We start from the raw sequence: 22,163 nt of genomic DNA, 5'->3' as shown, positions 1-22,163 counted from the left end.
TATTACGAAATATGAAAAGGCCAGTACAAGAAACAGAACAGAGAATTTATCNATGATGAGGAATTCGAAAAGAGCTAAAGAGAACTGACTGTTATAAAAAAAATAAACTTATAAAGAACTGACTTTTTTACTTATACTAGATGACAAACATTACAAAACACATAATTGTCAAATATTCAAAATAAATAATTTTAAAATTGGTGAAGAAAAAAACGAGGAAGACAAAGGTCAAGTGTGTGAAGTGTCTATACCTAAAATAAAAATACAGAAAGAAAAAAGCAACAAGGAAATTCCAATGGTTAATTTTTGTGTCAGCAATTCGAATAGTTTAAGATAACGACGACAGTGAAATGACAAAAGACATTGCAGAAAGAGTAAACGTAAAAAGTTGTAATCATTAAATTATCATAAATATTACGAAATATGAAAAGGCCAGTACAAGAAACAGAACAGAGAATTTATCTCTCTCCCTTCCCTTAAAAGTCTTTGTAGTATGGGGAGAGACACTACTTTTAATACGTCATTTACTTCTTCTTCTTCAATAGTCCATAGTCCCATACCATCTCTCTCTCTCTCTCTCTAGCTAAACCACATGGAGAAAAGAATGAAGCTCCGGGTTTCAAGAATGGTCCGGTCATCTCTAAACTCTTGCCGACCACGAGATCTCTACGACGTCGTTGAGACTAGTGCTGTTACAAGTCAAGCCACGTCTTCCGAGAGGTTCTTCGTTACCGAAGCTAAAACGTCCAAAACTCCAAGACCAAAGAGTCATCATCATCATGCTTTCTCTAGCCCTCATTATGCGTCATCATCGATATTCCCACCAAACCCTTTCTACGAAGAGAGCCGTTCGTTTCGAGATTTAAGGAAGAAGGTCAAGACAAACCGGAAGCAAAGATCATTGCAGTTTGGTTCTGATCCTCTCTTCGCCTCACGTTTTAAGTCAACCGGGTCTTGGTACTGGTCTTGCAGCGAGAAGGAGGAAGAAGAAGAAGGAGACAAAGAAGAAAGTGATGATGATGATGATTCATCAGAAACTCTCTTTTCTTCTAAAAGCTTCTCCTCGGACACTTCTTCCAAGGCAGAGAGTTTTGCGGTGGTGAAGAAGTCAAAGGATCCATACGAAGATTTCAGGACGTCGATGGTGGAGATGATTGTTGAGAGACAGATCTTTGCAGCGGCTGAGCTACAAAAGCTTCTTCAGTGTTTTTTGTCGTTAAACTCTCGTCAACACCACAAAGTTATTGTCCAAGTCTTCTTAGAAATTTATGCCACCTTGTTCTCTCCCTAGCTAGCTAATTTCTCTTATCTACTTTTTAACATCCTTTGCTAAAAAGTACTATTATGTTCAACCTTAATTCTTGCTTTTTAGTGTTTGGTTCCTATTTTCCACTAGATTTGCTTCTTCTTTTTCTGGTTATATTTGTCTTAGCCTTTCTCTGTATTTTTGTTGTCGTGAACCACATTGAGTTAACTTCGAATGAAATTGGACCAACACTCAGAACAATAATCGGTTACTGTGTTAAACCGACAGCGACCAAACTTGAGTACACTTAAACCATAAAAATACAATTCAAAATTTGTAAATAGATTTGAGTTAAACTTTTTCAACTTCTTATAAGAGATACAGTATTGTGAATATCAAAACTAAAGAATTAATAAAGTATAAATGACAATGATACGAAAGTCATCTATATGTGAAACTTTCAATCAAAAATAGAAATTTCGCCAAAACTTATGTGCAAAATAGTATTTATCTTAACGTTATAAGCTTGACAAAAAATGTCATATTAATTAGCTTTAAATTAAAGGCTTTAATCATATAGGCTAGGTAACGTTGCCACAAGATTTTCATTGCTATTAATATTATAGGTTATAAGATTAAAGAAGACTAGGAGGAGTGTCAGTCCCGAGTCCCGACCTTGACAATCCATGTATTATGTATACATAAACGAGACTGATCTTTTTTTTGTTGTTCCTTTTCTGTTTGTAGTATACGTATGCATGTTTTTTTACTACGTATCCCGACTATGTTTTTATACTACGTATTTTAACACAAATTTTTACGTTTCAGAGTCCCGACGGGGATGTCATCGACTGCATCAGGCGAGAAGATCAAATAGCCTTCCGCCATCCGCTTCTCAAAAACCATTTACTTCAGGTTAATTTCCCGCCCTTCTTGTTTAACATACCAATTATGAATGTGTTATATTTGACGTGGAAAAATTAATCATGTTTTTGTTATTTTTCGCCTTGTTTTGTAAAATAATTATACAGGAAACACCAACGGACATGCCATATACGGTAACATATGGATGGCAAGTCTGGCACAAGTCACAAGACTCATGAGGGATCCATCCATTCCAGTACGACGGCTAAGTTCTCATCAGAACCAGACTATCAGTTCTAACGCCGCGGATTAGTCACCAATGGACATGACTCATGAGGTACGTAATTTGATCTGTTCTCGTTTTGGTGGGCTTCTCATTTTTTAAAATTTGAATTTTTATTTTCTGTATTTTCGTAGGTTTTTCTTTTATTTTACTTATATTTTGCTTCTATATTATTTATATTTTGCTTAACTTTTTCAAATTGTTTGCTTATTTTTTAATTGTCTAAAAATATTTTCATTAATTACCCTATTTTAATATATATATATATATATATACATTTTTGAAGTATATTTTGGATTCTACCCTTTTATTTGTATTTATTTAAAAATATATACATTTTTTAAATACATGTTGGGTTCTTCCCTTTTATTTGTATTTATTTAAAAACTTATTTACAATTTTAATCCCTAACAAATTTCTAAAAATAGCATTACTTCAGATTTTGTTTCCTAAATATTTTACATTCATTTCAACTAAAAAAGCTTACAGAATTCAATATGAAAACAGAAACTATGATATATTTAACCATACTAATTATATTGTGTTTTAATTATAAAATTTTGTGGTTAATTAAATATATCATAGTTTAACATTTAAAGTTTAACAAAATAAGAATCAAATTGTTGTTTTCTCACCGGCTGTGATTGCTCGAGGCGGGTTCTCTGATATATTTCCAGATTCTAGTATTCAAGCATATCAGTTGGTGAATTTAACAACTTCCATTTTGTTGATTCCCATTTTGTTAAACTATGATATATTATATATGTTGAACAATTTAAAAGAAAACAACAATTTGATTTCCATTTTGTTTCCTAAAAACCTGTGAGCTCTGATTTTTAATGTAAGAAGAACTTCGATTCACATTTATTTAAATATTATAATTAATATATAAAAACTTAATAAATTTTAAAATATTACGAATATGTAAAATTAAAAAAGTTTAGAATACTATATAATATGGTTATATAGTAGATGAGTTAAAAAGAGAACATGTTGGAATTAATAAAATATCATTAAATTTGTGCTAACGCATGTTAAATCCTTATTTTATTATTTGTCCACTACTTATATTAGAATATTTGACATATAAAATTAAATTGATTTAACTAAGATTGTGTAAAATAATTAAATCATTAGGAAAATATGACTTAATCACAGCGTATAAATTACTTCTTATGTATTTAGATCCCTTATTTTTTTTTTAGTAATTAAAAATCAAAATATAATCTCAAACACTAAACATAACAAACTAAATATAACAAACAAATGGTCATGACGTGTATTGCAAGTTAAAAAGTTAATATAAAAAAATAGAGTTATTCCTCTATTTACAAAACATCCAATATTTAATCAAGAAATATAACATAAAATATAAATTATAATAAAATTAATATAAACATAAAATATATAAAAAAATTATATGCACGCGGTGTACCGCATGTTAAAATCTAGTTCTTTACAATTATCTAACATCTTACCACTCACGGGCTAATCAAATCCATATATTTTCGGAGACACCAAAGTCTATCTCACCATTAAGATGTGGAAGGCTAGATTAATTATTCATATTATTTTATTTTAATATTAATCAATAAATATACACAAATGTAATGTGAAAATTTCGGAGTTCGTGAATGGGTGTCGTCCTTAACATAGCGTCCTCAAAGCTGTTTTATCATAAAACTTTTATGATATCTGGACAACGGTTATGGAAAGTTGCGTATATGTGCAACATAAAAATTACATTCTCTCAAATGGGCCGGGATCGAGTCCCGGCTCCTGCGAATGTAGGAATTTGGCTAATGGGCCGGCCAGTTGTGGCCCAATGGTTGACAAAAAAAAAAAAAAAATTACATTCTCTCAAAGTTCTAGCCACTTTAAGATTTCATAATAGAAGGAAGTCACCCTGATTCCCATGTGAGATGAACTGATGAACCACAATCGCATGTTCCGGTTCTCCATAATAATATTTGGGGTGACTTCCTCATATTGTGAGATTTTGAAGTGGCTGAAACTCATTTTCGGATAATACAATTTCGATGTCACTATCCCACAATATAAGAGTAGAAATATTAAGTCATCGAAATTGTACTATCATAAATGAGTAGATCCCACAATATATGAGTAGAAATATTAAGTCATACTTTTGGCAACTTGTAAATCACTTGACAAAATTGATACGAAAAATAGTTATGGTGTCCAAAATCATAAACTTTGCTGTCATTTATTTATTTCAAGCCACCAACCAATAATTAAATTTTAAAATAATGATTTCTAATTTTTGTTTTAAATTGTAACATAATGATTTCTAATCAGTATCCTAAGTTAAATGCAAGATTTAATTCAACTAAGTTAAACCCGCGCTACGCCGCAGATATTTTTTATTTTTATTATTTCATACAAATCCAATTTATAAACTTGTAATTGATCTCTGTATTAAATGAAACTTTATGGTTGATTATATGGTCGCTTTTATCGGCACAACCAACCAAAGCTAAATATCTTTTAAAACATTACATACTATGACTACTCATATAAGTAGTTTATCACTTTCACAATCGTTCAATATTTGTTATTAAATAAAAATTTTCATTATGCAAACATCGACTACATAAAATTTTGGTTACTATGATCTCTCTACTATGAAAATAGAACTAATACATGCCAATTATAAAGTTATTTATATTTTATTTTATACCTCACCAACTTAATTACATTCCGCTTAGTCTATATTTCTGATTTTTCTACAAAAAAAAAAACCTATATATCATACTTATGCATTGATTACCTTATATATGATATATATTTTGAAAACTACCCTATTCTTTATTATGAATTTTTTTAAAACTCACTTTCTATTGTTGTAAAAAGACAAGTTCTGTCCGTCTTCACTTCAAAATAAAATTACATATTTAAATTAAAAAATATATCATAAATTGTATTTTCATGATTTAGATTACCATTTCAATAAAAAAACGTTTAGAAGGAAACAAACATTAGGGTAGTTTTGAAAAACAAATATTGTAGATAGTTTATTACAAAAATCTCCTTGGACCAAAATGGTTGCCTAGAGTTTTAATAACTCATTTATATTGTAAATATTGTTAGAATGATTTTTTTTTTAGTTTTGGTTTTAAAAGATAGTTTCATCGAGTCAATTAGATCAGTTGATTAAATGGTGAGTTTAAGAGTAACCACAAAAGACAACACATAAACTTCAAGAAAACAACAACATTTAGAGATAATGAAGCAAAGTCCACTTATGATAGCACTTACTAACATTTACGCTCCTGCCAAAGAATTAGAAGCATCACTCTTTAAACTTCAGAGCCGCTCCCTTGTATAAATCAGAGCCTCTACTATCGTACTCATCCATCTCCCTTGCTATTTTACAAAAAAAAAAAAAAAANTTTTTTTGTGAAAATTTTTGAAACTCACTTTCTATTGTTGTAAAAAGACAAGTTCTGTCCGTCTTCACTTCAAAATAAAATTACATATTTAATTAAAAAAATATATTATAAATTGTATTTTCATGATTTAGATTACCATTTCAATAAAAAAACATTTAGAAGGAAAAAAACATTAGGGTAGTTTTGAAAAAAAAAATATTGTAGATAGTTTATTAAAAAAATCTCCTTGGACCAAAATGGTTGTCTAGAGTTTTAATAAGTCATTTACATTGTAAATATTTGTTAGAATGATTTTTTTTTAGAATAGAAACAACATATATAAACAGAGGAATAAGACTCATCATAATAAATTAATACCTTCTCCAACGCTGATTTGGTCGTGGTCACGCAAATGAGAGCATATCTGCTTGAGACGTGAGGCTGAACCAGAGCTGCATATGACCATTACTGTCTTACCATTTGAGCTGACCACTTGACTTTCGAGCTCGGAACTACCTTCACCCTTTACCTGAATTTGTGCCTTTACTAAAGGTTTATAATGCTTGATCCATGGACTCCTAAGAAACTCATGAGAACCACCACCGTGTCTTCTGTTACTCCGATGTTCAGGTTGTTTACATTAACCTTCTGCCCGAAACCATCATGAAGAACCTTGAACTAATTGCCAAATCATATAGACAAAATAAAAATTTCAATGAAAAGTGATATTACAACTTCAGCTATAATTTTTTTTTAAAACAATGTCTTATACATGTTCTTGAGACGGTTTCCTACCGTTGCTACCGAACCTCGTGGATTCGGATACATTGTCCTTCTTCCCGAGAGCACCAAAGGAACTATATAACTGATCTACGAATGAAGTTTCCATAGATTTAAGATATAAACTATGCTTCTCATTAGCCCATTCGGTATACATATACTCTTTCCCCGCAGAGTACTGCAACAAAGATTGATCAGAAACTCATCAGTTAATTACAAAAAAAAACGAGTTTGTCACAAGTTTGTCATCAGACGAGTACACCCCTCAATATTCTTTGTAAAAGGCTAATCTATAACAATCTAATCATCTCTATAATGAAGCATGAACATCAAAAGAAAGTAACTACTTCGTTCTCCAATGCCAAATTCATCAACAAGACTGTGTAAATCGAACAATTTTAAAACATATGTTCCACAATAATCAACACAAACAAAACTAATTCCATAAAAAAACGTAATACCGCCATTAAAAACGAGGAATTGGGTTATGCAACCATCTCTTTTATTATTCCAACGGCGATGATTTCTAAGGTGAGAAAGAGAGAAAGAGTAAATATACAAAACTATGTGGAAGAAATCTACTAGTATAATCAGATCCAAGAAAAAAACATAATTTCCTTAGTTCTAATCTACAACAACGAGGAATCAATACAGAAGAATTATCTTGGAAACAAAACCCAATTTGATAAGAAGCACACAAACAAATTTAGCTGTACTAGTTGGTTAAAAATTTTAATTGAGGTGTCAACACCAACTTCAATATTGAAGCTGATGTGTCATGCTCTGGAGAGAAACATTCAAGTTTTATTATATTGATAACAAAACATTTTATTTAAAAGATGAAAGCATATTTTATTAATAACGCAAAGGAACTGGAATATTTTTTTCAACAACTACTACCAAAATTATTATGCTCTGCTTTTAGTATTCCTTAGACCCTAACAAGCACTTGAATTTCTAAAAACTAACAAAGATGTCATCTACCAATAAAGAAACATCTCAACAGATAAGATATGGCTAAAAAATAAAATCTAAAAAAAATCAAACTTGTTCCAACTCGGAAACAGTCTTCAGGTTACCACCAGAACCTCCCTTGATGCTATCTTCATCATGGCTTATGGGTTGGTACCACTTTGCAAAGATCAAATAAACCACAAAATCGATAGCAGCTAATGTGGCAATCAGAAAATAGAACCGATCCATATGACCTTCGTTTAGATTTTCCGGTATCCACCCGGGGCTATGCTCACCTCTCTTGGTTATAGCCATAACAATATTAACCATCAAACTGCTCACGTAGTTACCTAATGCCATCGAAGCCATACACAACGAGCTTCCTAAGTTCTTTAACCCGTCTGGTGCTTGTCCACTAAAAAACTCCAACTGTCCAACGTACATGAACACCTCACTCGCTCCCACAAGCACGTACTGTGGGATTTGCCATAAAATGGAGAGCTCACTCTCTTTTTGCCCCGGGACTATTTGTTTTAGCCGTTGGATCTCTGTCAATCCTGCAGCCACCATTGCCATTATCCCTATGATCAGCCCTATCCCCATCCTCATAAGCTCCGTGGGTCTCACGTATGGGAATATAACGTGGCGGTAGAGCCCCGTCGATAGAAAGACGCTGAGTATGTCGAAGACGGACATACTCGCCGCAGGGATGTGAAATTTCCCTATAAATGCATCCATCACATCACCTTGCTCCACAAACAAAGACGCCATTTGTGTAAAGATCACTGAGTAGATTATAGTGCATAGCCATATTGGAAGCAACTTCATCACACATTTTGCTTCCTCTACTTGAGTCACACTGCACAACCTCCATGCGTTGCTCCTTGTCTCATTCCTGGATACAGCAATATTCATAAATTAAAATATCAGAATCATGTGAATCATTGATGAAATATTTTGTTTGGATATATGGTTTACCTATCACTCTCTGTAATCACTGCTGCTCTGTCCAAGAAGACAAACTTGGAACTGTGAAATATCTTTCGACTTCCTTTAATGGCAGATTCAGGACCTTCGAGTTCATACAACTCCTGGGGGTTTCCCGGACGAACAACACTCCACTTTCGAGCAGTGGCCACGAAGACTTGCGCCACACGAGGCAACGGGTTCCCACATGGCTTGACATAACGATATTGTTTTGTTGGGGCCAGAAAGGCTACCAACGCGACAATGGCAGAGCCTAGTGACACCAAGAAGCCTTCAGTCCACAACCCTTTATCCTCAAAATACACAAGGATTGTGTTTGAAAAGAGAGCTCCGACGTTGAGGGCAAAGTAGAAGTAGCTAAAAAACGCAGCTTTGGAGTTTTGATCATCATCAAGCTGGTCTGCACCAAAGGTAGCCAGCGTTGGCTGGTGACCGCCGTATCCAAAAGCTACAAGATAAACAGATAGATAAAAGATAGCAACTCCGAGTGAAGAAGTAGGGTTACAGACAAGGTTCCCATCGCCACAACCTCGTGGTTTGATCAAGAAAAACCAAGAAACAAACGAGAGGAGGCCGACACCAATAACGAAGATGACTTGGAAGATCGTGCAAGTCAAGTAACGACCCCAATAAGAGTCGCTAAGAAATGCTCCCACGAGAGAAAACATGTAAACTGTTCCGGTCCACTTGCTTACGTTGTTCGCAGCCTCTGCATTACCTTGTCCCATAACACGTGTTAGGAACAACACCAGGTTTACTCCTACCCCAAAGAAGGCCAAAGTCGCTAACCCTTGATTTGCTGTTCAGTATTAATGGTAAATAATTACGTAAGACTATTTGTAACTCATACAAAAAATAATGTAAACTTTTGTATAATTTACATGACATACCTAGCAAAATGATTGCGTTTGTCCAGCCACCCTTCTTCTTCTCCTCTTTCTTCATCATCTTTTTCTGAAGGTCGGAATCGTTGGATGTATGAGACACCACACTTTGATCATCATGCACCTCTACCACTTCAGCAACACCCAAATTTGTTGCACTCTCTCGCTCCTTGCAATAATAATAATATTACAGTCAAATAAGATTTTCAAAAACTATTAATTAATAATATTTGTTAATTCAGAGTAGTGAAGGTTTGTTTACATACATTTAGCTGAGCAGCGTCACCATTATTTCTCGGATCCATAGAGGCCATTTTAGGTATCTGTACAAAATTTAGATTTGATTAAGTTTCCATTGAAGAAGATGCGCGTCTATATGTATTAACTTAACTTGATATAGAATTTTCATATATGATGCAAGAAACCAAAAAACAAACCCTAAAACAAATCCATGTATAAGAAATGTTGTGTATCAAAATATAACCTTTTTCGAACAATCTCCGGAGAAGGAGAAGACGTTGTGTCGACGTTGAGAACTGGCCGGAGAAACACTGTCGATGGAGAGAAACTAGAAACACCTTTTGTCATTTATGGTTGCAAGGATTAGTGTTTTGTAACTTTCTCACGGTTTTTGATCAAAGTGAAATCGATCGAGTAGTTTAACTCAGATCAGCAGAGAGAGCCAAAGTGATTCTAACAATGCAAAAAGCGTAACTAAGAGAAGAAGCTTTTGTGGTTCTTATATAGAGAGAGATATAAGATAATATGAGACGTTTTAGAGCCTAATCAAGTCGTTGAGATTGTTTTGTGATACTGGCCCTACAAGGCTACAAATATTACTCACCTTGAGAAAATATGGGAGTAAAAGCTTCGAATTTCTTGGACAACAAAAGACTTCTTCATTTCTTTTTATTTTTAATTATTTAACAAAATGATTTTCGTTTTAAATGGAATATATATATTGATCACAAGATTACTCCTAAATGGTAGAATTAAGTTTTGGTATTAAGTAGCTCTTTGAACAAATTGACCCAAATTATTGGCAGAAAAAGGAGGATTTGACTGAGACTAGAGGTCTTTTGGTCCCAAACTTCTTTGGTTAATTTACTCACTTTTCCTAAAAGTACTCTAGTTTTTCCATTATATTTATTTTTCTTCTAAACATACAATTATACAAATGACAAAATTATCAAAAAAACATACAGTTTTAAAATTTTAAAATTGTAAGTAATCAAAATAAACTAATTTTAGTCATTAATGTCGTATATAAAAGGGTAAACATTATTAAATTTTAAATTATATAGGAATTTCAGAATATAGAATTTAGAAATATTTGCTAATTGATTGGTAGTTTTTATTATACACCAGAATATACTAACTAAAAATATTAGACCGACGTACCAAAATGATGAATATCCAAAATGTGAAATCTAACAGTAATCTTTTATTCTCTCATATAGTATATTATGGTCTTCGATCATTTTTTTTTTTACCATATTATTCATTAAATGTAGATATATTAAATATAACATTGATTTATAAGATGTAGAAGCTTTGTGCCATGCGAGTGCGAGCCATTTTTTGAATTTGTGTTGGTCAGCTTTTGGCGGCGCCGGAATGGTGCAAGGACCGTCCGATACAAAGTTAAGTAACCCGGCAATTTGAGTACCTATCATTGCTCATCTGTAAAAAAGAAAAAAAAAATCACAAAACAAAAATTGAGAGAAAGAAAACGAGAAAGGAGTAGATCGAACAACAACTGATAGATAGATCCTAATTCTCATCACAGAATTCGATTAGGGTTTGCGAGATTCGATCATCCGGTCTGTACATACCTTGAAAATTTTTGAATCCTTGAATCCTTTTGCGAACGAGATTTGCGAGATTCGATCCGAACTTTCGATTAGAAATTGTTATATAGTGTTAGGCCCTTTAAAAAAAAAAGAGTGTTAGGCCCCTTATCAAAAAAAAAAAAGTGTTAGGCCCAAAACAATAGGCCCAAGTCAAAATAGTAACATTTACATTTAATTAGGTTAAGTCGGTAACAGTGGATGTCACTTTGTTGGCGTGGGAAATTTGCGTCAAGTTTTAAAACAAGAACTATAAGATATCCCGTGTTTAAAGCACGGATCAACCTTATTTTCAATTGTTCTGTACTCTATTAGTCTATTTGAATACTAATTATTTTATTTTATTTTTGACGTATTATTACAGTTTTATATTGTTTGTTTGTTGTATTTGCATCATTATTTTGTGAGATATAAAATATTAATTTTAATATTATAATTGTGAGCAAATAAAAATTATTAATTTATCATCGATATAAATTTAGTTTTACCAACCCGCCAATGTAGAAATTAAAACACACATTTTTCATAGATTGAGTGATATATTTTTGTTTTTAAAAATTCAAATCACAACATATGCAGAAAAAATTCTGCATTTTATTAATCATAAGTATTATATTAAAATTCCAAACAATTGTAAATAAAATAAAATAAAGATGACAGTAGAATCATAATTGAAATCTTAACAAAATCTTTGAATTTAGTTATTAAAAATAATTATATTGTATACTTGGTTATAAAATCTTAGTTTTTAAAATTCTGATTGGTTTATATTTTTTCAAAAAAAAATATTTACTAATTTTGTTCATAATTTATTAGAGAGATAAAATATATATCTATATTTTTAGTTTTTTTAATATTTGATCTGTGAGTGTTTATTTTTTAGTTAATTATATTTATTTAAATTGATTAATTAATTTTAATTAAGTTTTTCTAATGGCAATTGTATAAAAAAATTTACACATTTTAAGGTTAGTTTTATATTTGTACTTCCCAATTAATATAGTAGGATTAATCTAGTAGGATAATGTCAAAAAAATAAGAAAATAATGGGAAAAATGTCAAAATATCATTAATTTATTCAAATTGGTGAAACAAAAGTACAAAATTTACACTTGGTGGATTAAATATCTAACTTTTATTGACTTTCCAAATAAGTCATGATTTTTTTTTTTAAACACAGATTCCAGTTGATTTTGTCAAATAAAACATGAGTTTGAATTTTCAGACGCAACAATTTAACGGTTTGATTATTTATTAACAAATTCTTTTAAATTGTAAAATTTATAATTTATTTTAGAAATTCAATTTGAGTAAATACAGTTGTTTCTTTTTTTATAAGACGCAAACATTGAGTAAAGGACATTGATTTGTAGGTATTAGTCAAATTAGAGCCAAATAAACTACGGTTAAAGGTCTAAGCCAAGTTGAGAAATTATACTGCTTGAGTTTGGATCTTCCTCCAAGCGCAAGAGCTAAGTTAAAACACAGACATGAAATCTAAATGGACAATTCTCAAACGTTCACTCTGCATCAACTAATGTTTGCTTTGGGACACTTTATTACATGAAATGTCAGAAACTATGGGATTATGATTCTCTCGTCCTCTCAGAATTTGAAAACCATTTGCTATGTGTATCCGAGTTCCTTGAGTTACCCCTTTGACCTGCGGTAAAAACAAACCAACAAGACATTAGACATGAACTGCTCTGCATTTTGCTGATTTGATTGATTGATTTTCTGCAACTAATATATACAGATTCCATGACTTGTTTCAACTTCTTCTGCTATAATATCAAATTATCAAACGTGTCCTAATAACAAAGACTATGCTTTTTCAATAGCCATCTCATAATTCATTGACACACATTCCCTAAAGGTCCGAAACGATGTTGAGCTTAAAGAAGCTTTCGGACACCCCTAAATGAGTTAACCAAGAAACAAATGAGAGGAGGCCGACACCAATAACGAAGATGACTTGGAAGATGGTGCAAGTCAAGTAACGACCCCAATAAGAGTCGCTAAGAAACGCTCCCACGAGAGAAAACATGTAAACTGTTCCCGTCCACTTGCTTACATTGTTCGCAGCCTCTGCATTACCTTGTCCCATAACACGTGTTAGGAACAACACCAGGTTCACTCCCACCCCAAAGAAGGCCAAAGTCGCTAACCCTTGATTTTCTGTTCAGTATTAATGGTAAATAATTACGTAAGACTATTTGTAACTCATACAAAACTTTTCTATGATTTATATGACATACCAAGCAAAATGATTGCGTTTGTCCAGCCACCCTTCTTCTTCTCCTCTTTTCTTCATCATCTTTTTCTGAAGGTCGGAATCGTTGGATGTATGAGACACCACACTTTGATCATCATGCACCTCTTCAGCAACACCCAAATTTGTTGACCTCTCTCGCTCCTTGCAATAATAATAATATTACAGTCAAATAAGATTTTCAAAAACTATTAATTAATAATATTTGTTAATTCAGAGTAGTGAAGGTTTGTTTACATACATTTAGCGGAGCAGCGTCACCATTATTTCTCGGATCCATAGAGGCCATTTTAGGTATCTGTACGAAATTTAGATTTGATTAGGTTTCACTGAAGAACACGTCTACATATATATATTGACTACTAACTTGATATAGAATTTTCGTATATGATGCAAGAAACCAAAAAGTATATATGAATGTATGTGGTAATAAGCAAACCCTAAGACCATTGCATATTGTATTATTTCATGGATCAAAATATAACCTTTTTCGAACAATCTCTGGAGAAGGAGAAGACGTTGTGTCGACGTTGAGAACTGGCCGGAGAAACACTGTCGATGGAGAGAAACTAGAAACACCTTTTGTCATTTATGGTTGCAAGGATTAGTGTTTTGTAACTTTCTCACGGTTTGATCAAAGGGATTTAATCGAGTAGCTAGTTTAACTCAGATCAGGAGAGAGCCAAAGTGAATCAAACAATGCAAAGCGTAACTAAGAGAAGAAGCTTTTGTGGTTCTTATATAGAGAGAGAGATCAGATAATATATGGAGAAGTTTAGAGCCTGATCAAGTCGTTCAGATTGTTTTGTGATGGCCTCATGGCCCTATAAAATATTACTCACCTTGAGAAAATATGGGAGTAAAAGCTTCGAATTTGTTGGACAACAAAAGACTTCTTCATTTCTTTTTCTTTTTTTAATTACTTAACAAAATGATTTTCGTTTTAAATGGAATATATATATATTGATCACAAGATTACTCCTAAATGGTACTCGTTCCGTTTCACAAAGAGTGTCATTTAGACATATTTCACACAAATTAAGAAAACATTAAAATATACAAATATGCCCTTATTTAATATGTTTATTTAGTTATAGATTAAGGGTAAAACTAGGAAATTTAATGTTAAATATGCATTGGAAATATAAAATAATGCATTGGAATTGTAGAGTGACACTCTTTGTGAAACAAAGAAAAATCTCCAGAATGACACTCTTTGTGAAACCGAAGGAGTAGGATTAAGGATTGGTATTAAGTAGCTCTTTGAACAAATTGACCCCAAATTATTGGCAGAAAAAGGAGGATTTGACTGAGACTAGAGGTTTTTGGTCCCAAACTTCTTTGGTTAATTTACTCACTTTTCCTAAAAGTACTCTAGTTTTTCCATTATATTTCTTTTTCAACATACAATTATACAAATGACAAAATTATCAAAAAACATAAAATATTAAAATAGTAAGTAACCAAAATAAACTAATTTTAGTCATTAATATTGTATATAAAAGGATAAACATTATTAAATTTTCAATTATATAGGAATTATATTTCAAAATATAGAATTTAGAAATATTTGCCGATTGGTATACCCCGGAATATGCTAACTAATTAACTAAAAATATATAAAATTATTAGAACGACTAACCAAAATGATGAATATCCAAAATATGAAATCTAACCGTATTTTTTTTTTACCATATTCATTAAATGTATAGATATATTAAATATAACATTATAAGATGTAAAAACAAAAAGTTTCATACTTTGATTCATCTATCTCTCTCTCCCTCGTCTGAAAAATGTCGTCAAACATAGTAGTGGAATCGTGTAGCGTCGAATCGGAAGAAGGGGTGAAGCTTCACACAAGAATCTTCAAACCCAGAAACGAACAAGTAACCAGCGACGATGCGGATCTGGTAATAGTATTGGTCCACCCTTTCTCGCTTCTGGGTGGTTGTCAAGCTCTGCTCAAAGGCATAGCTTCTGAATTGGCGTCAAAAGGTTTCAAGGCTGTTACTTTCGATACAAGAGGTGCTGGCAAATCCACCGGAAGAGCTACTCTTACGGGCTTTGCTGAGGTCAAGGATGTGGTCGCTGTTTGTCGGTGGCTTTGTGAGAATGTTGGTGCTCATAGGATCCTTCTCGTGGGTTCTTCTGCTGGTAAAGCTTTCATTTTTTTTGGTTTTGTTTCCCCTTTGGTGATAATTCCTGATCTGGGTTTTAGTTTGAATTTTGATTGGTAGTTAAAAAATATGATGCTCTGGTTTGTGTTGGATCTGGTAATGGTTTTTTACAAGTTCATCTGTAACAATTGATTTCGATTGTATACAAATTGAGGGCATTTGAGCTGTTAGTTATCTAAAAGTGTGACCCTTTTGATACTTTATACAGTTCTCATCAGCATTACCACTGATTTGATGATAGAATCATTGGTTCTAGGTTACGCTTTTGTTCTTTTTTTTTTCAAGTTGCCAAGTCCATTGTGGCAGGTGATGAGGAGTTTGTTCATTTACTTGATATTATCAGCTGAGATAACTTTGTTCCGGTTTGGTGTTAGTCATGTCACTATTATTGGGATTAAGTTCCATTATCTCTCTTGTGTATCTCTAAGTGGTTTTAGTTGATGTAATTTTGTGTCTCTGTAGATTTAGCATCTTTTCTTGTTCCTATTTGGTGTGTTCTATGTTTGGGTATAGATGATGAGTTTAGAAGATGTGCCTGCAATAAGAAGGTTCGGTCTACTGTGGAGAAGAAAATCAGCTTGTTTTATCTTTGAACAGATTTCAATGAAGAGTGGGGTAAACTTTATGAGATGTTACAGTTTCCCTCTCTTTGTTGGAAACACCAAATAGGATGCTCGTTTGTTCTTCTTATCTACCGAGATAACTCTCTTGTTTGTGTGACATCATTCTGCAATTGATATGAATCCTTTCAGGAGTTTTTAAAGACTATGAAAGTATCAGTTCCAGGATTGCTTTCAATGTCTACATATATTGGTTAACTTACATCTTTTACGTGTTTGTCATAGGGGTTTCCTTTATTTCTTGCTGAGAATAGAACCAAGAACAAATAAGAAACTTGTAGATGAATACTACAGTAATACATCTCGTACCCATACTGATCATATTGACCGATTCTGATACGAGTGTGTGTAATTGATGAACTGATCACATTACTTTATAATGAATATTTGATATCTCATGGCCAACTTCTGTATATTGTAAAAGGAAACAAAATGAAGTTATGACTCTATTGCAGGTGCACCAATCGCAGGATCAGCGGTGGACCAAGTAGAGCAAGTGGTGGGATATGTGAGTTTGGGATACCCATTTGGCCTAATGGCCTCGATTCTGTTTGGGCGGCACCACAAGGCCATTCTCTCATCCCCCAAACCCAAACTCTTCGTTATGGGAACACAAGACGGCTTCACTAGCGTTAGCCAGCTAAAGAAGAAGCTCGGATCTGCAGTGGGACGCACTGAAACACACCTCATTGAAGGCGTTAGCCATTTCCAGATGGAAGGACCTGAATATGATTCTCAGGTGACCGGTATCATACATAATTTCATTTCATCCTTGTAAAATAGCCCATGAAAAAATAGACCATAAATGATTGTTGTATCCTCTTCGAACTACGTTGGTGTATGTTATAGTAGCTGGTTTCTGATAGACCTCTTGGACATGCTTAGATAAGCAAATCCGGTAAATTACTGGAGTTTGAAGTCCCTGTCCAGAGTCCACTATGTACTAGAATGATTGTTTTCATATTCTTAACTAGTACCACTTTCTCCATCAGATATTTTCTTCAAGCTTTGTAATTACGTCGAGAAGTGTTTTGTCATGATCATGTGACATCCGAAGGATACAGATAAAGTTTATACTAGGATTGAAGAACAAATCCTAATCTTTAGCTCGAATTGATAAAATGAATAACATCTACATGAAAAGCTTTCATACGCAACATCTCGATGCACAACCCTCACAAAACAATGAATTAAATAAGATGATATAAATGATCATAATAAACAAACATCATCCAGATGAATGTACCGCAAAGGCCGACAAAATATTTCTAGAAAGAAAAAAACAAGAAAATTTAGTTCCGCAGACCAACCCCAAAGTGAAACCTTCCTGTCTGTTGATCGTTGAAGGCATATTCAAGGCGTAACGGCCCCAATGGGGAATCAACACGCACCCCTAAACCATACCCATAACCACTTCCAGGCTTCAGTCTTGCCCCCGCAGGATCACCTAAAGGGTAGAAAAAATAACAAAGATGAAGGTTCCATGTGATTCTAAAGCTATTACAAGCATATATGGAAGGACTCAGAAAGAGAAGAAAAAAAACGAAATCCTAGTCTATACCTGGGACGGTGTTTCCTGATGCCAGATCAGTACCATAATCAGTAAAAATAACGCCTTCGACCGGTCCTCTCTGCACAACAGGGCAAGAATGAGACTCATAATATATACACACCATTGGAAAATGAGATCTTAGGAATGTTCAGAGAAAAACCGCACCACTGGGAATGACATCTCCCCAGAACCAACTACATATGACCGACCAGATCCTACAGCTCCCTCTTCGTAACCTCTTACGCTGTTTGTTCCACCGATCACGAATGCTTCATGAGGTGAAAAGTTTCCCACCACATGTCCACCAGACAGACTATATAACATGCAAATAGGTAAGATCAGCTATGAGCTCAAGAAAATTTTGTGCTGCAAATGGGGTTAGCATACCTAAAAAGAAAACGAGCTGGTCCAATGTGTATGCCTTTCCTGGCACGACCAGTCACTCGATTGAAACATAACCATTCGGGCAAAACAGGAAGCCCTTGTTCCATGTTAAATGCAAACTGGTATAGAAATACAGATAGAATTAGGCACTGTAAAAAAAGAAGGGGAAGATGTACCAACAGAGGTATCAGACTGACCATTGTTGATCCTCGGTCACCTGAGCCAGTATAAATGCTTTCAACTTTTGCTAGCAAGGTATCATCATGGGTCTTACCACTACATGAACAAACGTTAAAAAATCGCATCTATCAGATTCATATGGCCAAATACAGCATTGGTGAAAACATACCAAAGACTAATCATTCTTTGGGACATATTATACCTTGCGGTTAGAGGGCTACTGAAGAAGTCCTTAATGATAGGGTTTCCTTGTTCATCACGAGCACCAGCATGCTGAAACATAAAAATTATAGCGAAATTAAGGGAAAGGTATATATTTTAGTCAAAAAGTCTAGAGTTTACCATTTTGGATCTAATCAGAGACAAGAAGAACATATAATTTAATTGCTATATTGCTCTAGTATTGGGAACAGTAGATACCTGAAATACAAGTCCAGCAGTACCACTCCACTTTGGCCTGAATGGACGACTGTATTCAATACCTGCTGTAACCCGACCAATTGTGAGATTACTATTGTCTGGTTGATTGCCATGAACAAGATTCCCGGGTGTTCTTGAATTCTAACACAATACGAAGCTCGTTATTCTATTAGTCAACTTAGCATTCTCATCGAGATAAACAACAAAGCCAGAACCAGTAAAAAGGTTTTACCTGAACCATAATAGATCTGGATGTCCTCTTGTCATCTCCTTCAATCCATGGATCAGTGTAATTTATACGAAATATAGAGTCAATTTGACCCCTTTCTAGGGAAACGTTAAGCTTCTGGTTTCTTCCAAACAAATTGCGATGAGAATAAGCGAAGCTGCATAAAATAATTACTTCAATTACATCAGTGATGTATTTATAAAATACACATAGCCTGTGACAGAACAGAATTAGAAATGAATCGTTTTTTCAAATAAACTGCAGCTGTCATATGATTGTACCTTCCAATTAGTCCTGATAGGGGGCCACTCGTAATCCTACAAATTAGAAATGGACAAACTTTGTCATCAAGCTACCAAAGAAAAACAGTGAATCCCTGTAAGTAGCAAAAAAACAAACTAAAACTTACCCACTAGATATCCCACCACCAGCAGAGAAGCCTCCACTGGGACGCTCGACACAGTTCATGATTAAATCAACCTTCCCACTATCTAACAATCACAGGAATAAAAACAACAAGGAAAAGAAGAAAGTTTCAGAATCAGACAGTGTCAAAGCCTGTTATTGTGCCAAAGGGTAAGCAAGCCATTTACTTTCTCAACTCATATTACTGCACCTTAAGCACAAAATGAAAATAAATGAATACATTTACTCACCTCCTGCAGGTTGAGGTATAATACTAACATCTTCCATGATTCCCATGGCTAGTACAGTGTCTACATCCCTCTTCCCTTGAAGCATGCTGTAGACCTACATCGACCAAAAGCCAGATTAGACAGCATGTATATGCATAGACACAAATCTTCAAGGCCAAAATTTATGATACCATCATGAGTGATTAACCTTAATACAAAGTAAGATCTCCTAAGGATTTCATATATAGATGATGCAATCAGAAGTGGTTTTTAACATACTAATACAGCTCAAGTAGACTACAATGCTTTAGTCAACGACATATCTTTACATCTAAGCTGAGAAAGATTAAAAAATACCTGTCCCTTCTTTGTTGTAAGTTGCCGGAGTATTGTCTCAGGGCTAGTCTTCCCTTTAGTTGGTTCCCCACTACATATAGAAAGCACCATTATCAAATGAAATCGTAATCCAATCATTGCAATAAAAGGAAGCTAGCAGTGCCATTTTGCAATTTGTAACTAAATTCGAAAGGGAGGGATTGGCACCAGCTTACGTCTTACGATCAAGGAATCGGATGGAAATGTTGTTAACCTCTGCTTCAGCAACTTGAAGTCTTACTACACCTCCAGAAAGCGTATCAATATCTGAAACCTGCAATGGCAGACAAAAGAATGACGATTCTAACCACAAAGTAATAGATTAAATCGAGGACTAGAATAATTTTCTTGAAAAATCTTTACAGTGTCCACAGAACACTTACAATTCCGAAAAGACCACGCTCCATGTACCAGCCATTGATGGATGTAATAGCTTCCTCAAGTCTCTTAATGTTAATCATTTTCCCTACACAACTTCACACCAACATTTACTAACAAATTACCCTATCCAATCAAACACACATCGAACACAAGGACCCCACCTACCTAGCCTCATCCTTTACATGTAAACTAAGTGAAACTTCAAATAATGCTCTGTTCTGGAGCATGAAAACATTTTGGGAATACTACCTACCCCTAATCTATCTTCTTCATTCAAGGCTAACACATTAAAAAATCCATTTTACTGTACGATAAGTCTAGTGACTAGACTCTAGTCCAATACAGAAGAAAAACAACAAGCCAAATTGGAGGATACGTACCAAACCCATTTCCGAAAGCTTCTTGTATGAAGTTGGAAGGAAGAACATTTGCGTTTTCACAGACTAACCCACGAAATTCTTGGTTTGGTTCTACCTTATGGCAAGAAAATAAGAATTATTTACATCCCAAAACATTAAAAAGTACCTTTTTGTATCAAAGTATAAGTCTTTCAAATGAGTAACACTAATCAAAGAATATTACCTGAAACATAAGTCGTATCCCGTCGCGTGTATCAACAGCAACAGGAGTACAAGAGCAAAAGTAACCACTCTCTATAATCCTATGTACATCCTCTTGTACCTCACGAATGGTTAACGCTGAATTAGCTCTACAAGCTTTCAAAGCAGCCAATGCCTCCATCTCCAAATCCTTCCTCTCAAGTTCCTCACCATCCTTCGTTCTTACTAACACTTCACTAATCAGAACTCGTTCCTCCGCGTTTCTACTCACCGAGTGACCCTTCTGCTGCTGTGTTATATCCTTCACTTCCACTGACTCGTTAGGTCTAGTTAGTGACAAAGAGGCACAGCAGAGCAGAGGCGAGTTCATCCCACGGGTTATCTCAGTATTCTCAGCTTTTGAGTCAGTCCAATTCAATTGGGTAGATTGGATCAGCGACAGAGACAACGACATTGGAGAAGAGTTGCCAACCATAAGCTGAGTGACTGAACTGAGCATCTGAGTAGGTGAATTGGAACGACGAACCAGTCGAGTTTGGGTGAGACGTGGAGGAGTGTTGTGGCGATTGTTGAGCGATTCGAAGACTCGGTTCAGGGAGTGACGAGTGTTTGAGAGGTGAGAGAGTAAGGTTTTAGAGCAGGATTGGAGATTGGTGAGTAAAGATTGCTCTTTGAAAGGTGAATGCGTTCTGCTAGAAGATCCATCTTCTTCGTGATGGCTTTGCATTGTACTCGAGAGAGAGAGCGAAATTGAGGAAGTAAAACAAACAGAAATTAACAGCTAGGGTTTTGAATTGGGTGTAGAAGAAAGGTGAGATTTTGATATCTTTCTGATTTTTTTTAAGGTCTATATATATATATATAATTTTTTAAAACATTTATGAAATAAATCCTGAAGTTGCAACTTATTTACAATCATGTCATTAACATTAATTTTACCATTAATTTTTTATTTTAAATAATATCAAATTTGGAATCTAACTTAACAATATTTTCTCCAATTCAAATTTCTAACACTCATTAGCATTAATTTAATTCATTTCTAAAAAACTGTTGATAATAACTTATTTAATTAATTCATTCTCTATTTATGATGCATCCTGATAAAGCTCTTGGACCGGATGGTATGACAGCCCTT

The 22,163-nt window shown here is 34.0% G+C and overlaps 4 protein-coding genes, 1 long non-coding RNA gene and 1 pseudogene across 5 annotated transcripts; 2 read left to right on the top strand and 4 right to left on the bottom strand.

The window, feature by feature from the left end:
- LOC104770336 (transcription repressor OFP8-like) lies at positions 454–1,367 on the top strand. Its single transcript, XM_010494739.1, has one exon. It carries the CDS (start codon positions 593–595, stop codon positions 1,289–1,291), a length of 699 nt encoding a protein of 232 aa, XP_010493041.1. The 5' UTR covers positions 454–592; the 3' UTR covers positions 1,292–1,367.
- Positions 5,545–7,311, bottom strand: LOC104770335 (annotated as a pseudogene).
- Positions 7,441–9,655, bottom strand: LOC104770333 (protein NRT1/ PTR FAMILY 7.1). The gene is made up of 4 exons (XM_019241836.1): positions 9,650–9,655; positions 9,394–9,556; positions 8,495–9,302; positions 7,441–8,411 (listed from the first exon to the last, which is right to left on the bottom strand). Exons 1-4 carry the CDS (start codon positions 9,653–9,655, stop codon positions 7,604–7,606), a joined length of 1,785 nt encoding a protein of 594 aa, XP_019097381.1. The 3' UTR covers positions 7,441–7,603.
- On the bottom strand, positions 12,651–14,369 carry LOC104770332. Its single transcript, XR_764531.2, has 4 exons — positions 13,995–14,369; positions 13,751–13,807; positions 13,496–13,653; positions 12,651–13,415 (listed from the first exon to the last, which is right to left on the bottom strand). It is a non-coding gene; the product is annotated as an uncharacterized LOC104770332 (long non-coding RNA).
- On the top strand, positions 15,243–17,300 carry LOC104770331. Its single transcript, XM_010494737.2, has 2 exons — positions 15,243–15,666; positions 16,765–17,300. Exons 1-2 carry the CDS (start codon positions 15,306–15,308, stop codon positions 17,085–17,087), a joined length of 684 nt encoding a protein of 227 aa, XP_010493039.1. The 5' UTR covers positions 15,243–15,305; the 3' UTR covers positions 17,088–17,300.
- Positions 17,496–21,837, bottom strand: LOC104770330 (outer envelope protein 80, chloroplastic-like). The gene is made up of 16 exons (XM_010494736.2): positions 21,048–21,837; positions 20,846–20,939; positions 20,468–20,550; positions 20,261–20,358; positions 20,067–20,136; positions 19,731–19,824; positions 19,484–19,565; positions 19,356–19,391; positions 19,078–19,231; positions 18,846–18,986; positions 18,628–18,698; positions 18,443–18,521; positions 18,249–18,364; positions 18,027–18,174; positions 17,871–17,940; positions 17,496–17,756 (listed from the first exon to the last, which is right to left on the bottom strand). Exons 1-16 carry the CDS (start codon positions 21,750–21,752, stop codon positions 17,602–17,604), a joined length of 2,196 nt encoding a protein of 731 aa, XP_010493038.1. The 5' UTR covers positions 21,753–21,837; the 3' UTR covers positions 17,496–17,601.

The sequence above is a fragment of the Camelina sativa genome, chromosome 20, assembly GCF_000633955.1.
Source record: "Camelina sativa cultivar DH55 chromosome 20, Cs, whole genome shotgun sequence".
In the NCBI taxonomy this organism is placed as follows: domain Eukaryota; kingdom Viridiplantae; phylum Streptophyta; class Magnoliopsida; order Brassicales; family Brassicaceae; genus Camelina; species Camelina sativa.
Note: the sequence above shows the minus strand (reverse complement) of the source record. Positions and strands in the feature narration are given on the sequence as shown.